This window comes from Sander vitreus, chromosome 10 (genome assembly GCF_031162955.1).
Source record: "Sander vitreus isolate 19-12246 chromosome 10, sanVit1, whole genome shotgun sequence".
Lineage (NCBI taxonomy): Eukaryota > Metazoa > Chordata > Actinopteri > Perciformes > Percidae > Sander > Sander vitreus.
Genome location: NC_135864.1, coordinates 3,660,232 through 3,677,280, shown reverse-complemented (window position 1 = coordinate 3,677,280; position 17,049 = coordinate 3,660,232). Strand labels below are relative to the sequence as shown.

Here is a 17,049-nt window from a genome sequence, read left to right as displayed (position 1 = left end):
AATTTATTACCTTTTTTCCAACTTTAAATCTTTCTCTGTTTGTTCATCTCACTTCAATTTTATTGCTGCAAAATGGGATTGGACATAAAAAAGTCCCTGAAACAATGAAACCCCTAAAAATGGTACAGTCCAAGTCCCCTCTACTATAAAGCCCATTGGAAGCGCTCTCTTCCTGTTTGGCAGTTTGGACCCCTGGCCAGCAGGTAGCAGTGATGGTAGCTCATGCTACAAACATTTTGTCAAGTTACATTTAACCAATAAATGAATCTGAATGGAATGTATTGATACATGAATTGATTGGTTATTTAATTAACAATGTGAACAATAACTTGGTGCTGAAATGCCGACCTGACATGCTCAGTCGGAGACAGGGCAGTCGGGACTCACCTGGAAATGGCAAGCGGGATGAGCGTGACTAAGGATCTCAAAATCTGACGATGTTGTTGATCTGAAATGAAGACAGATTCAGTAATTGCACGGCCTATTTCTCGCTTAAAATGTTTTCAGAAACACGTTTTGGTGAACTATTTTAGTACAACATGAGATCGTATTCTGAATGGTCGCCATTAATGGCCGGTTGAAAAATACAAAATCCGGAAGCAGCAGCCAGACCCACGTGATGCGTTCGTCCAATCAGCTGCCGGTTTTCATTTTTGGGCGACAATACAGATTAGTGCCACCTGCTGTTATGGAGACGTATTACGTCTCGTTGCTTTGGTGTGTTCCAAGGCACTTTTTTGACCAACTCAGGGAGACTTATCAGTCCAACTGCCTTGGTCGGCCATGTGGTTGGTCTGTAATGGCCTTAACATTTGCTCATGTTCTATCAGAATTCTTACCTTTCTAACAGAATAACATTTTAACTATTTACTCTGTCTTTACAAGAGCCGGCAAAAAAAAAAGCAGTTAATTATGCAGTAAAAGCTCCTTAATTTTCACTTTGAATGTAAAGTTAAACTTCCCAAGCGTTCTTACTGCTTTATCTCATCGAAGTCACGTCCATATACTAATAGGACATGTGATGTAAATGTCCATGTACATACAGTTTATGGAAATTCACACTTTGATTCTTAAATGTGTATAAATTACTTATATTTGCACTTTGGGGGCAATTGCCCAGGAAAAGCACAGCGAAAAGACCAAAAATGGTGTCAAACTGGATGTGTCTGGTCAGGCTAATAGTCACGAACAGTGTCCGAACACTGTTTCTGTCACGTTAGTGGCAGTTGAAATGGAAGTACTAAAAGATATTGAAGTGGTTGTTAAATTTGAAGTGCTGAAAGGTGCTGAAACTGTAAATGCTGAATGGAGTTGAGGAGCCAAGTTGAGAAGTAATTGAAGTGCAAGCACTGAAAGGAATTGAAAGGTTTGTTGAAGTGTAATTGACAAAGAAGTGTCTCTTTCTTCCACTTTAAACACGCACAGTCAATACAGGTGCAGCAGTGGATGACATAAAGGAAACCGGAATAATTTTACTTCAAATTGGAACAATAATTATGCTGCAGGAATTGTTTCATAGGTTCTACAGTATTTAATAATAGAGGATTATAGTTTGAGTTGTGTTGTCTGGGCTGCAACTTTATGATCAGCAGTGAAACGGTAAAACGGAGGTCAGAGCAGGTTAATTACAAGATAAGATTGGCACGTAAAACATTTATAGCTTTTTATAAGTTCATGGTTACTGACAATCTCACACCTTTCACACATGTCCTCTTGTGATGACTCACATTGGTTTCATTCACTCCCTCTAACACTCTTTGGTCTAGTCATTTAGTGACACAGACTCGTTTTATGATTGTGCAAACTGCCAGGAAGCATCAGGCGACAGTTTGAAAGAAATTTTAGCACACTCTTCTGTGATTGTGCCTGAATTGTTGATTTGATTATCCTGATGTGACATTTGGTGCATGACCTTCCACAGCACAATAAGATTTTGTTATCGCTACAATAAAAAAAAGTTGTCATTTTAACTGCAGACCAGAGAAAATGTTTTCTGATGTCAGGACATGCCAATTATGTCCAAGATAAAGTCTTGCATGAACGCTGCCAGAGTCGATGGCTCCATTCCCAATGTACAGTAGGTCAATGAGTACAGCAAGGTACTACGGGTTAGGGCTGCACAATTAATCGCAATTTTATCGAAATTGCAATATGGACTAATGAAAAATCCAAATCGCAGGGGAGGCACAATATTTGTTAAAGGCTCTTACCATTCTGAATGAAGTATTGTCGGGCTGCAGAGACGTCCTGGGCCTACAAATCCTATCCTACAGACTAAAGGAAAACATCTTTGTTTGGTACAGATTTTTGCAAAAATCACACTACATGACTATAGTACATTTTTATTTGTGTTGTAGTGAAAATGAGAATGATGATTATCATTCCCTCCAATACCGTGAATCATATCGCAGTCGCAACATCAGTCAGAATAATCTCAAGTTGGCTTTTTCCTCATATCGTGCAGCCCTACTACTGGTAAAATGTTTTTATGTTTGAAAAAGGATCATACTCTTTAAAAAAAAAAAATGGTCGACCTACTTATAAATCCTTTCCATAATGATGTCAGACGCTGTCATTGGCAAACCAAGCACTTTGGTGAACTTAAAGGTGGACAATTGCCGTATAAACTTACATTGTATCTTGTTTCTTGGACTGCCGACAGGAGCGGTCTTGCTTAATACTGGACCAACTTCAAAGACTGTGGTTCAGTCACTTAGACACACAAACATAGGAAAATTGAAATAGAAAGGAAAAAAACGAAGTCACCCTTTCAGAGGTTGACGCCAACGTAATGTTTTTGACATTCTCTTTGTAAACCCGTTTAGTAGTTTCATCAAGTTTTTCTTTCTCAGTGTGTAAAGAGAAACACCCACACAAAATCTGTCATTTTAGCACACACTGCTGTGATTGTGTCTGAATTGTTTCTGATGTGATAAACCTGATATGATACTTGGTGCATGATCTTGTTCAGCGCAATAAGATACGTTTTTTTTATTGCTACAATGAAAGAAAATTAGTAATTTGAACTGCAGACCACAGGACATGTTTAATTATGTCCAAGACAAAGCTTTGCATGTGTACAACAGTGGATCCTTAGGATGAACTGTATCTGTGGATGGCTACCTTAGTGACTACCTTAGCCAGTATGCTTTTCATCAATGGGTTTTTTCACAAATAGGCTGATTTATATTTGCTAATAATATGTTGGATTCATGTTAACACATTTTAATTATTTTGGAAAACTTTCAATAAATTAACGATAATGTCGTGGCCCCTCTGCAGTAACTCTCAGGACCCCCTAGGGGTCCCGGACCCCCTGTTGAAGATCTCTGCTCTAGAACAGTGAAGTAAACATTTAATGCACGGCTGTTCAGAGGTACTGTATCGACATGTGAGAGCAGTGCAGCTGCTGATTCCATCAGAGCATTTAGCAAATGAAACTGAGCAGTGTGCTGTAAACTAAATAGCATTTGGCGTTATCCCAAACTGTGACACCAGAGTATTCTCTGGGTCAGTCTATTTAATAGCAGCTTTGGGAGCAGGGTTGCAACAAACAAGTCTGAACATTTAGAAAAATGTCTTGTTTTTTAAGACAACCTGAGGTGATGTCTTTAAAAGTCTGTTTTCATTCGACAAACAGTCCATAACTAGCCTGGTTGACACCAGACCCTTCTCAGTTGTAACTGAGAGTGGGTCTGGGGAAGGTTCATTCACAGCTCATTTCCAAAGGTTCGTCACCAACGGACGCCGCTCAAATGCCTCTGGGCGCAATTGCATAGTCCTTCAACCAATCAGACCAAAGATCCGGGTGACGTAGCAGCGACAGCGGCATCAACGGGTCGCTGCGCTTCGGTGGCCGTCATGTTGAATGTAAACAACAAGCTGCTTGCTGTCGCTGTGCTATCGTCATCGTGTAAAGCCCGCCTCAACGGTTGTGATTGGTGTAAAGCCCGCCTCAACGGTTGTGATTGGTGTAAAGCCCGCCTCAACGGTTGTGATTGGTGCCTCGATATGGAAAAATTGGAAATGTGCTTGAATGGGCTCTTGGCCAGAAAGACTTGCAGAGCAAATCTCAAATTTGCCGGAAGGTCGTCAGGGTTTTCCCAGGCTAGTCCAAAACCCGAAGAAATTCAGTTAATGTCATGTATGACAAAGAAAACCATAACATCCTCACATTTTAGAAGCTGAAAGCAGCAAATGTTTGGCATTTTTGCCTAAAAAAAGGCTAAACTGTTTATTCGATTATCAAATTTTCTGCTGAATTAATTTTTATAACACTGCCAGAGTTGATGGCTCCACTCCCATTGTACAGTATGTCAATGGGTAGAGGAGAAGGTACTTAGGACGTGGACGTAATGTTTTAGACCAGGGGTGTCAAACTCACTTTCACTAAGGGCCACCCTGGAAAATGAAAATCACATCAAGGGCCAGACATGTAGAGTTTATTAACGTGCTTTTATTCAAATATCTTTGACTGTATTACTGAATGTCGCTTTTTTTGCCGTTTGTCACATTTTTTGTCATTTTTCTTGCTTTCTCCGACGCTCTTTTCGCATTTTTGTTGACATTAAAGCCCTACAGAAGTCAGCAAAAAAGTTCCTTAGCAAATCAAGCAAAACAAAGATTACGTTTTTAAAAGCAGGCTACCACACAGCCGACTCACAGCAACCTGTTTTATAGCCTAAATATAAAAACTCTCTGTTTCTGGGGGAAATTCTGAGTGTCAAAGTCGGCAAATCTGCTAAATTCTGCTTTGAGTGTCACGTTATTACAGTTTGAAAAACAGTTTCCTCTCGTTTCGGGTTTGGCGCACAACTAGCTTAAATTTATTGTGAATCTAAGTTGGTATGTGGGCCGGATAAAAACCTGCGAGGGGCCGGGTTCAGCCCGCGGGCCTTGAGTTTGACACGCGTGTTTTAGACGGTCTCTTTTCAAACTCATCAATTGGTTTCATTAAATGTTTCTTTCGCAGTGTGTAACAACCCAAGTACAAAATCTGTCTGCTAAATTGAACACAGACTCATTAAGAGCTGTTAAAAATGATATGTTTTAAAAAGATTGATGAGAGAAAATGTTAAAACAAAATAGCAAAAATGTATGTATGTACTCCAGATCAAAACAGTTCTTTAAAGATTCACCATTTCCCACTGATTTCAACAATCACACAGGCAGAAATCTATCAAGAAACAGACCATTTTCTACGACGTGTCCCGCTCGACAACAGTATGGCCTGCTAACCATATTTAATTCCTGTTCTGCAGAGAATTTGCAACTTGCCGGCAACGTATCGAATGGCACCAACATCCCTATGCGCTCCATCAGCATCCCCAGCCAAAGACTCTACCGAGGCCCGATACACTGCATCAGCAGCATCCTGCAGACCGAGGGCCTGCAGGGCCTGTACAGGGGGGCCGGGGCCATGATCCTGAGGGACGTCCCTGGATACATGCTGTACTTCATCCCTTACACCATCATGTGTGACCTGCTGAAGCCAGACGCCTCGTCAAGCCTTCACCCTGGTTCCATCTGGCTGGCTGGAGGACTAGCAGGTAAATGTCACACACAGCGCAGACACGTGCAGCTTTTTAATGCTTCCAGCAGGGATAGGCCCTGGCCTATTATCAGGCAGTTTTTTGGCAGTTTGCAGATTATCTGTATCAGCGTTTTATTTGCCTGATAACCGATAATGTAAATTAATTACGTTGGCTCTGCTACAGCTCTGTGTCTGTCCCTCTGCTTCAGTTTCACTCACCACTGAGTCTGACTTAATGTCCCACCTACAACACTATCTGACTATTTCTTACTGGGTAGTATGTTGACAGTTTCTAATTTATTAAATAATTGGGTAACACTATACTTGAAGGTATCTACATAAGAGTGACATGACACTGTCATGAACACATGACACTGTCATGACACATGAACCGTAACCCTAACCCTAACCATGACTTGTCATGACAAAAACCGAATCACAGTTCCAAATATCGGTTATCGGTTCCATTAAGTACTAATAATCAGTATTGGCGTTTAAAAGCCAGTATCGGTCGATCCATTGTTTCCAGAGCAATGTGTATTAATAGGCTCGTTGGAGGTGAGCCAGGCCTACGCAGAATCGATCACCAGCGATCCCCGCCCAATGCATGCTGGTTAGATTTGTGTCCGACTTGATCTGATGTCATGCACACGTGGGCAATGATAACCTCACGAGATCAAGGCGGCCGCAGGTTTGAGAGACAGGCAGCGCAGTTGCTTTTCACCGACTAGAAGACCCAGGGCATGATGAGAAAATGCCTGCCTCTCAGCTGATCTAACAGCTGATTGGTTCAGAATCGACTCGCCATGATGACGTGTTATATAAACTTTTCATAGTTTTTTAATTAGAGAGATTTTGATTGATATTTGTCTGATTTAAAGGCTTATGTGTGTTGTGTGGCTGATAGTGACATTTAGAAGTCAGAGAGACCAAATCCGCTCAGAATACGGATCATCTACGGTCTATTGTTTATTAACAGCCGCAACGGATGTAGAGCATTTCTGTCATAATCACACCAATGGGAGATATATATGGGTCTGATAACATTTTAATAAATCAGGAAAACGGCTGTAAACTGTCTGACTTGACGGAAGCTTTTTGTCTCCGCCCGCTGCTGCTGCCACCTGCTCCCGTCTATTTTACAGGCGAGGTGCAGCTCATCTCGAACGAGCTTATTAAATAATTAGCATGGTTCAGTTTGCCTGATGGATGTGTTTGGCTAGTAGCCACAGACTTGGGAGTCAAACGCATGAAGAAAATACTAAGAATAAGTTTAGCAGGCATTGATGACTCAAGCTTAAATCTTGATTTGCGAAAATAAGTCTATAGAAGAATGACCTCTCACTTGTTTTGTTTTTTACCTCAGTAAACATTTTCATAATGAGTTTATGACCTCAAGTTTTAAGTGTTCTTCAAAACAGCATGATGTTGATTTTGTAAATTATGGTCCCATTTGTTTTAAAGTAGACGATAAAGCAGGGGATGCTTTAGGGGTGTGGCTACACACCGACCTGTCAATTATGAAAGAGGTAAATACAGAGTAAGTTTGTAGCTAATTCAGCCACATAATAGCTGATTGGACTAAGCATACATCCACTTGCCAGGTTTTATTATATGCAGATTGCATAGGTGTAATTTACCCCCAATAATCAAAACTGGCCAGTGCAACCACCCCAAAAACCTATTATGATTTCATTTACATAAATACAGACATGTGCACCATAACGTTTTGCAGAAAAGGCGTTTGATATGCTCAACATTTGAATTTTGTGTGTGGAGATCTGACCTACCTGGCCTACCTGTATGCTTTTCATCAATGGGTTTTTTCACAAATAGGCTGATTCATATTTGCTAATAATGCTGTTGGAATGTTGGATTCATGTTAACACATTTTAATTATCTTGGAAAACTTTCAATAAATTAACAATAATTTCGTGGCCCCTCTGCAGTAACTCTCAGGACCCCCTAGGGGTCCCGGACCCCCTGTTGAAGATCTCTGCTCTAGAACAGTGAAGTAAACATTTAATGCACGGCTGTTCAGAGGTACTGTATCGACATGTGAGAGCAGCGCAGCTGCTGATTCCATCAGAGCATTTAGCAAATGAAACTGAGCAGTGTGCTGTAAACTAAATAGCATTTGGCGTTAATCCCAAACTGTGACACCAGAGTATTCTCTGGGTCAGTCTATTTAATGGCAGCTTTGGGAGCAGGGTTGCAACAAACAAGTACTTTAAGTTAGCCTGTATGCCAGCCGAACTTAGCTCAACCCACAACATTTGAGGTCGGGAAGTTCGGTCTGGACTTGATCCGTTGTGGAGCAACTATGCTTGAACCAGAGCTGTTCGGACCAATCAAATTGTAAGGGCGGGCTTTATACAATGATGGACAGATGATCAACAGTAAGGTAATCAACAACGTCACCAAAGAGCGCTTGGGTTGAATTTGTTTACAACAAAGATGGCTGCCCCTGGAGAATTGAGATGTGTAGATTGCGCCATCCCATCTGTTCTAGAAGATATCGACAGCGCATTCATTTTAAAAGAGGAACAGAGAACCACGATCAAGGCATTTGTCGATCGGAAAGATGTTTTTGCCATCCTTCCTACGGGATTCGGCAAAAGTTCAACATACGTCACATACTGCGTTGCTCCGATTGGTTGTAGGGCTATCCAACTGAGAGGCATTTTCTTTTCTGGTTCGGTTGAAACACGCCCCATAATCACAGCCCAATGGAGCAGTATCAGACTGATATTCTGACAAGAATATGAGTCTGACAACGTCAGGCTAATTTTAAGTCTGAACATTTAGAAAAATGCCTTTTTAACCCGAGGTGATGTCTTTAAATGTCTGTTTTCATTCGACAAACAGTCCAAAACCCAAAGATATTCAGTTACCATCATGTATGACAAAGAAAATCATAACATCCTCACATTTAAGAAGCTGAAAGCAGCAGTTGTTTGGCATTTTTGCCGCAAAAAAAAAAGACTAAACTGTTTATTAATAATGGAAGGAGTGTTGGAGTTAAAAGTATACAGTATATTTGGTTCAGAAAGGTGGAGAAGTAAAAGTAATTGTTGCTCTAAATTTTTCCGATGCTTTTGATGCTTTTTTAAAAATGTTTTTGTCACTTATTTCAACGCTTTTTTTATTCATGGTCAATATACCTAATTTATACGACAGGATACCTAATTGTTGACTAAAAGTTAAGATCAGAGGATGTTAAGTGAATCACAGACCGGTTGATGTCAGAGTTTAGTCAGGATAGTGTTTTGAAACCCATTTAAACATTTCAATGACCCAAAATTCAATAAAAGTAATCTTTAATTTTATCTGTGAAGAATGTTGTATGGGTTCCACACAATGTTCACCAATGCATCCATATTTTATTTGGGCAACTTGGTTGAAAGAAACATTTCTGATTATAAAAAACTAAAAGAAAACGGGTCAAGGGTTAAGTAAGATCCAGGAATTAAACTGGTTCAGTAACAAATTAAGTACTCCAATAATTATTTTTGTACTTCAAAAATATTAGATTACATGTCATTTAGCTGACACTTTTATCCAAAGCGACTTCCAGTAAGTGCATCCAACCATGAAGAATCGAGTTCAAGTACATCAGCTTCAAGTGAGCCAATCTAGAGAAACCTGTAAGTACTCACCCAGATTGACCGTGATTTGCTCAGTGAGCAGTGTGAGTGTTTTCTGTTTGTTCAGATTATTGACGATTATTGACCTTATTATATGAAGATGGAGAGGCCATCTGAGTAGAGAAACAAAATGGGAAAGTTTGCCTCGTCAGATTAACTGATGACCCTTATTAAATTCTGTACTAGGGCTGCACAATATATTGTTTTCTAATTGTCATCGCAATATTAACTGGCGCAATAAACACATTGCGAAAGGCTGCGACATGTCGCCGTGTTCAAATAGTTGAAAGAAAATACCAGTAGAAAACTGCACTTTATAATGTAACTGTCATTTTCTTTTTTTGTGGTTTATATTCAACTCAATAAAAGAATGTTGGAGATGATTTCCTTTCATTTGTTTTAAATTCAGCAAAGAATTTGTTGTATTTTAGCAGAATACTGAAAGAAGAACTGAGTACACTTGAATATATTTTATCGCAAGGAACGGGGGGAAGCTACCAAATTATTTTTTTCAAAAATAAAAATGATCTTAACATAAATCCAATATATTATTAGCAAATATAAATCATCATCAATTTATGAAAAACATTGCTGATAGGCCATCTGGCCTATAGGTAAAGTAGTCACTAGGCCTGTAACAATTCCACATTTTGCTGTGCAATTTACTGTCTCCGAAATAATTGCGATTGACAATAGAATTGTCTCTTTCAGTCAAATGTTTTAAATATTTATTTATTACTTTTACAAACAAATTAAACCCTGGGTTCATCTTTTGGTTACTTCACTGTCATGTGACCCAGATAATGTAACAACACAGGTACACCGCCTATGAAGTAAAATAACGCCTCTTTATCATCATAAAACATTGTATTTCTTTCTTAAATGAACATAAAATGAACAATTACCATCAGTCATACCCATAGGACCTAAGCTAATGTTAGCAATTAATTGCGGTTAAACAACGAAACAATGATTATGTAAAAAAAATTGCGATTCGACAATTATGTAACAATAGTTACAGGCCTAGTAGTCACTAAGGTAGACATCCACAGATACAGTATATCCTAAGGATTCACTACATGTTCTTGTAGGCCCAGTTTAATATGCAACTTCATTTTATACATAATACGCAGTAGGGGGTCCCTGCTCTGTCTCTCTTTTAGTTAAAGTGCTCATATTCTGCTCATTTTCAGGTTCATAATTGTATTTAGCGGTTTTATCAGAATAGGTTTACATAGTTACATTTTCAAAAAACACCATATTTTTGTTGTACTGCACACTGCTGAAGCTCCTCTTTTCACCCTGTGTGTTGAGCTCTCTGTTTTAGCTACAGAGTGAGACATCTCACTTCTATTCCATCTTTGTTGGGAGTCGCACATGCGCAGTAGCTAGGTAAGGACTACTAGCCAGTCAGAAGCAGAGTATGAGGGCGTGCCCTGACAGTAGCTAGGTAAGGACTACTAGCCAGTCAGAAGCAGAGTATGAGGGCGTGCCCTGACAGTACCTAGGTAAGGACTACTAGCCAGTCAGAAGCAGAGTATGAGGGCGTGCCCTGACAGTAGCTAGGTAAGGACTACTAGCCAGTCAGAAGCAGAGTATGAGGGCGTGCCCTGACAGTACCTAGGTAAGGACTACTAGCCAGTCAGAAGCAGAGTATGAGGGCGTGCCACGGTAGCAGCTAGGTGAGCATTGTAACGTGTGTTACAAAGTGACCACGTTTGTCTCTGAAGTAAAGGCTGGACTACAACAGAGCTGTTTGGAGCAGTTTGTGAACAGTGTTTTCTGTTGGAGATGGTAAGTCCCTTTGGGGGGGACTTTGGCCTTTTTCACTTAGTAAACCTATTACATGCTCAAAAGAGATATATAACACAACAAAGGAAAGGGAAAAAGCCAAAAAGCATAATATGAGCACTTTAAAGGGTCCTTGGCTTAAAAAACGTTTTAGACCCATTGTTTAGATGATACTGTGATTGGGTAGCTGTTCCAGTATCGGAATTTTTTTTAACAATATCCTGGCCTATGCCAGGGTTTGTGCCTCCCTTTCACATGCTGACAGCAGGAGCTAAAGCTTGTTTTTCTTCTCTACTTCAGGGTCTATTTCCTGGGTCACGGCGACTCCTGCCGATGTGGTGAAGAGTCGAATGCAGGCCGACGCTCAGCTCCAGAGGAAGTACAAGGGGATCTTACACTGCATCGTCCACAGCTACAAGACGGAGGGCGCACAGGTGAGAGACCAGTTTGTTTTACAGCAGAAACATAATACAATCCTGTAAATGTTCATTACAAACACAGCAATGCTGTCAAGAGAGATGGCTTGCATTTTAAAAGTTAGTTATAAGACTTTCCCCTCGTATTTGACAGCTGCAGGGGTCAATCCAAGCTACTGCTAACAGAGCATTTTATTTCATTAAAGATTGAGGTTTTATTCTCAAGTGCGGAAAAGTTACAGTTCAGGTGTAAAAAGCCTCAATAACGAAGCAAGTTTTTGTAAAAATAAAACGTCTCATAGAAATACAACAAAAGTGAATTGTATTTAAAAAAAAAAAAGAAGTACTGTTTGTTCTTGTTCCAACCCCTCAATTACCCCAGCCAAGCTGACTGTATTAACTGCTGTAAATCCAACAGATGGTTTCATGGTTTTATGGTTTGTAAGGTGAAGCTTTAGGAAACAGTGTAACCCGAGAATGAGAGTCTAGCTGTGTTCTCTCAGAACTTGAATCCCCTGAAAGTGCACCGGACCGCGTGATTCTATCAGTGAATGAAAGCTTGGCATCCAGACGAGCCTCTCTCAGTGCAAAGATCATGTTACAGCATCACATCTACACGTGCATTATAAACAACTCACTTGTGACTGAGAGAGACTGAAGAAAATAATTGATAATCAGATTTGTTTATTTCATTTTTTATTAGGGATAAAACGATACGCTCAAGTCAGGATTCTATGAGATTCACAAGTTGAAGGATTTCTTTTTTTTTAAAACAGAATGAGCTGCAGACAAATGATTGAGAAATATTCCTTTATTGTCCTTGTCCTCTTAACAAAAGTGACTCTGAAATTTTATCTTAAATATCAAAAAGGTTATTAAAAGGTTTTTAAAACAAATCCCACATCAAAATGACTTAAAGTGGACATATTATGCTTTTTGGTATTTTCTGTCATATCCACAATGTTATAATGTTGGATTTTCATGTTAAACGTGGCCAAAACTTCAAATGATGAGGTAAACATATTTTAGAGAAATCCCTGTGAACTAAAATGTTCAGATTTCCAACTGTTCTGAACGCTCCGGTTAATTTTTTTTAAACTTTGTTTTGTTTTTACGCTGTGTTAACATTGTCGCATGTAGCTACATGCTAACGCCAATAAAAGATGTAATCTTGGCTACCAATGTTGTTAATTTCTCCCCAATTCCGGGTCACATTACTCCTGAACCATTTTCTGTTCATGTAGTATTTGGTTCTGAAGCCTTTATCTTATCTTTTTGACAGTAGAAAGTGCTGTTTCGTTCCATTACAATCTAACGTTAGCATACTGCTAATTATTAAGTAGCTGCATGCTAACGCCAGATATTTGTAATCTTGGCGGCAAATGCTGTTCATTTCTCCCCAATTTCGGATCACTTTACTGTTGGGACATGTATTTGGTTTAGAAGCCTTTATTTGAGATTTTTTACGGTACAAAGTCCTGCTATATACTCCGTTGCAGTAGCTCCATCTGATACTAGCTAATGAAACAAAACTGGAGCGCACCGGAGATTCCAGGAAACACTCTGGCCAATCAGAGCAGACTGGGCTTTTTCAGGAGGGGGGCCTTAAAGAGACAGGCGCTCCCACAGAGCGTCTCATACAGAGAGTGGATACAGGTGCAGCAGCCATGGATAGTATGAGAAAAATTTCTAGTACAAACACAAAATACAAGTATGAACCTGAAAATGCTATATAATAGTTCCCCTTTAATAAATAATAAAAAACAACTAAATCCTAAACAAACTAGTGAAATCTAAAGAAGTTTGAGCCCTAGGCCGTTAAAAAATTGCATCGCGATTCATTTTTTATTTCAACCGGTTGTAATCTTTAATCATTTATACCGATTTTTAACCGATTCACGATGCATCGTTACATCCATAGTATATATATATATATATATAATAGAAAACATGGATGGAGTCATTCTTCAAAAAACTGAAAAAAATATAGGTGACATTATAATGAAATAAAGACAGAATAAACACAGTTTTGAATGTGCTGTTTTGAAAAGCTTTTTTTGTCTAAGACCAACATATTCTGCAACACACAGCGTTCAGGTGTCAGGGTTCGTGATGTTCATAATGCCAAAGGTTGCAAAAAGTAGACAAACCACCCAGACTTCCAACATGGAAACGCTTCAGTAATTCTGGCAAACAGTTATGGGATCAATAACAGAAGGTCATTGGTGTTTGAATACAGTGGACTGGACTTGATGTTCACAGATCAATGACTCAGGTTATTACAGGACAAAAAACATGTAACACTGTGTTTTTTTGTGAAACAGTGAGGCTATTTAGTGTACAATCCTAATAGTGAATAAAAAGATGCGTTAAGTAAGGAAACAAAACAAAAAAATCAAGATGATGAACATGACATGACAATGAATAAATGTAAGCACACTGTCAAATTTTCACCATAAATTCACAGTAATATACTGGCAGCATCTTCGCCAGTAAATTACTGTTTATTTACAGTAAGCATACGGTTTTTACATGTTAAGGTATTTTACTGTAAATAAACAAACTGTTTCTTTCTGTGTTATTTGAATTTACAGTAATATCCTGGCTGCAGTGTAATTCCCGCCTTTTCCTTTATTTTCCCAAGATGCATTGGCATTAACAGTAAATACCTGTAATCTGTAGCATTTGGAGATAGTGCTGTAATATTATTATTTTCTCCCAGAATGCATTGCATGTATGATCCTGTATAACATTAAAACAGTAAGATACTGTGAGATTTTAGCTGTAGATTTACATCAAAGGTTTACACTGCACCATCAATTTGAACCCTGTATAGTGTTTAGTGGTAGCCTAACTAATGTTCAAAACCTCTAGCTCAAACTTGAAAATGAGTTTTAAAACATAAAATATGAAGATGAAATGTATCTGACACACTCTTAACACATTATTTTTTCACTAGCTAGTTGCTCCAAATACTGCAGAACCAAGGGCATGTTATGCAAGTATGAAGTTGATCAATCTTTAAGATTTAGTTATTTTTAATTTGAGATTAACCTAAATTAATTTGGGAAGGGATTTGATACTGTATTCATATTGGTTAAGATACCCCGTACCCCAACCATAGGGCCGTGGCTCATTCTTTTTTACTTATTCTGAAAAACTCAAATTTTGGAACACAATGGCCAGCACTATCAGTTGTTTACTCTCTCTAGCTTTAAATCACAACTCAAATCATGGCTGAAACATACAGTAACCCATCATGTGTCCATTAACCAATCATGTCTTGTATGATGCAATGTTTTAAATTTAATTTTGTGCGGTGTAGCCTATAATGTCTATTCATTGCCATAACTCCTTTGTGGATTGGCTTTCCCAGGGACTGCTGATGTAATGGATCTGTTGGGCTAATTCTGGGTCAGTCGATGACTAATAACACAATTAAAACTGTCCGTTCTTGTGTGCAGGTTTTCTTCCGCGGGGTGTCGGTCAACGCCATCCGTGGCTTCCCGATGAGCGCCACCATGTTCCTGACCTACGAACTCTCGCTGCAGTTCATCAGGAGTTTCTAGCACAAAGGAAACGCTTTGGTGGGAAAATGAATCATGAGCCCCAGTTTCTTTGAGACAAGAGAGAGTTTTTAGTAGCTGTGACGCTCTGCACACACATCAGAACTTTTGAACACATCGCTGTGGAGTGAATATTTTCGCTCTCTGGTGTAGCCACTGCTGACAGTCTTGCCATACGAAGATTGGTCTTTGATTATTGGATCAATGAAGTTTTAAACTAGTACTCTACGTTTTAATTACCAAGAATTAGGACACCAAAGTCATCCATGTCTTCCTGAGCAGAACCTCCGCTGCAGTACTGAACATGTGTGTGTGTTAAGCTCTATAATATATATATATATATATATATATAAATAAAACTTTACTTTACAATAGGGCTGGATCCGACTATTCAAATATTCGTTCGATGGGTAGCTATTCGACTTTCAATTTTGGGATTCAAATATTCATTGTTTTTTTTAAACGTGCCTGCAGGCTAAAATTTACTGTGGTGTTTTTTCGGGATTTAGCTGCTAAATGTCTGCTAGCTGCTGGCTAATATATGCAGCTCTATGTCGTCCATCTCAGCCAAGAACGGAGAAACGTTGAGTTACAAGCAAGCAGTCTGTTTGTAGAGGTCTGTATGGTTGTACTGTAGCAGCCTGGTGTTATTTTCAGGCGATTTGATAAAGATAGTACGGCTGTGCATAATGCCAATATAGTGAGGCGCTGGCTGGCTGAGCATTCATTCATAAACACTGTGTCGGACAGTCCGGCAAAAACGCATTGCCTGTGGCAAAAAGTTAAGTCAGGTTCAACTTTTGGAGAAAAGCAACGCGACATCAACCTGCGGTGGACAATCATGTAACGCTAACATTAACCAGCTATCAGACTCGTCAGTCCGAATGGCGGCGTGCGAGTCCCCTCACATTAAAATAAACGGGAAACGTTGCTGCCTCTATCACTGCCACAAAACTTTTCTTAAACGTGGCCGGGTAGAGCAGGCGCACATATACTGAGAGGGTTATGCCTGACGCAGAGATCCAGGGTTCGAATCTGACCTCTGATAATTTCCTGCATGTTTTCCCCCTTTCTCACCTAGCTGTCCCGTCAAATTTAGGGCGGAAAAGCCAAAAAAAAAAATCTTTAAAAAATAAAGTTTTAAACGCCACAAAGGTAAAAAAATGAAACACAAGCACTGAAGTGCCCAGGAGTTTGTGTAACAACAGTAGTCTGTGTCCTGCAACCACAAAGCGTCTTTCTCTTTTTTTCCGTGATATAAAGCTGCCTTCAAGTGCAGTCGGAAATTATGCTTTCCCCAGCCGCTGCCGCCCCCACCACCGCAGCTTTGAATAATCGCTGTTAAAAGCACCGAAGCTTCGAAGCTCAAAAACTGGTATTTGGTACAGTTTAAAAATACCTTTACTGCTTGTTTGTGCAACTAGACATGGTAAACTATTAGCATAACAAAACTAAGAGGGGACACATGGGTGATTTTGGTGTCAATATTCTCATTATGGAACGGATGAGTACGTCTGATGCTAAATTTACCAAAGAGCTCCGTGTGTTCCTCTTGAGGTAGTTTGGGGGAATCGATATGCTGTTTGGGATCAGTCTGCCCTGCAGCTTTTTCACGGTACAGGCCATTGTTCTTCTTTGTGGCCCTGAGACAAAGAAATACACACTTATATTGTGTTATTATTACACAATAGACTGTTAGCATCAATTTTTTTGTGAATTTAATATCAAAAGCCCTCTAGACATTTAGGTTCGAATCAGTTTTTTAGGTTCTATATAACCATCATTTTAACGCCATATCAGTAACTATGTTTGAACATGTGACACATGCCCTTCACACCTTTAAATGCACATTTAAATTTGTCAATTCACTACAACTTTGTTTATCCCTGTAAGGGCAATTGCCGTTGAACTAACGGCTAAATGTAACCTTTACTTGGGGTGGTGATGGCGCAGTGGATATGACACATTCCTGTGGTGACCTCCCAGACCTCCCTTTGGTGTGTGGGAGGTCTGGGTTCAATTCTCACTGCAGTACATCAACCAATGTGTCCCTGAGTAAGACACTTAACCCCTAGTTGCTCCAGAGGCATGCGGCC

General features: G+C 39.5%; 1 protein-coding gene across 1 annotated transcript in view; it reads left to right on the top strand.

Moving 5' to 3' along the window:
- Positions 1 to 15,923, top strand: part of slc25a48 (solute carrier family 25 member 48) — a 34,128-nt gene extending 18,205 nt beyond the window's left edge. Inside the window, exons 5-7 of the mRNA XM_078260015.1 lie at positions 5,262 to 5,549; positions 11,272 to 11,405; positions 14,852 to 15,923. Of these exons, the coding sequence (XP_078116141.1) occupies positions 5,262 to 5,549; positions 11,272 to 11,405; positions 14,852 to 14,956 (527 nt within the window). The 3' untranslated portion in view covers positions 14,957 to 15,923. The remainder of the gene's footprint in view (positions 1 to 5,261; positions 5,550 to 11,271; positions 11,406 to 14,851) is intronic.
- The last annotated feature ends 1,126 nt before the right edge of the window (positions 15,924 to 17,049 follow it).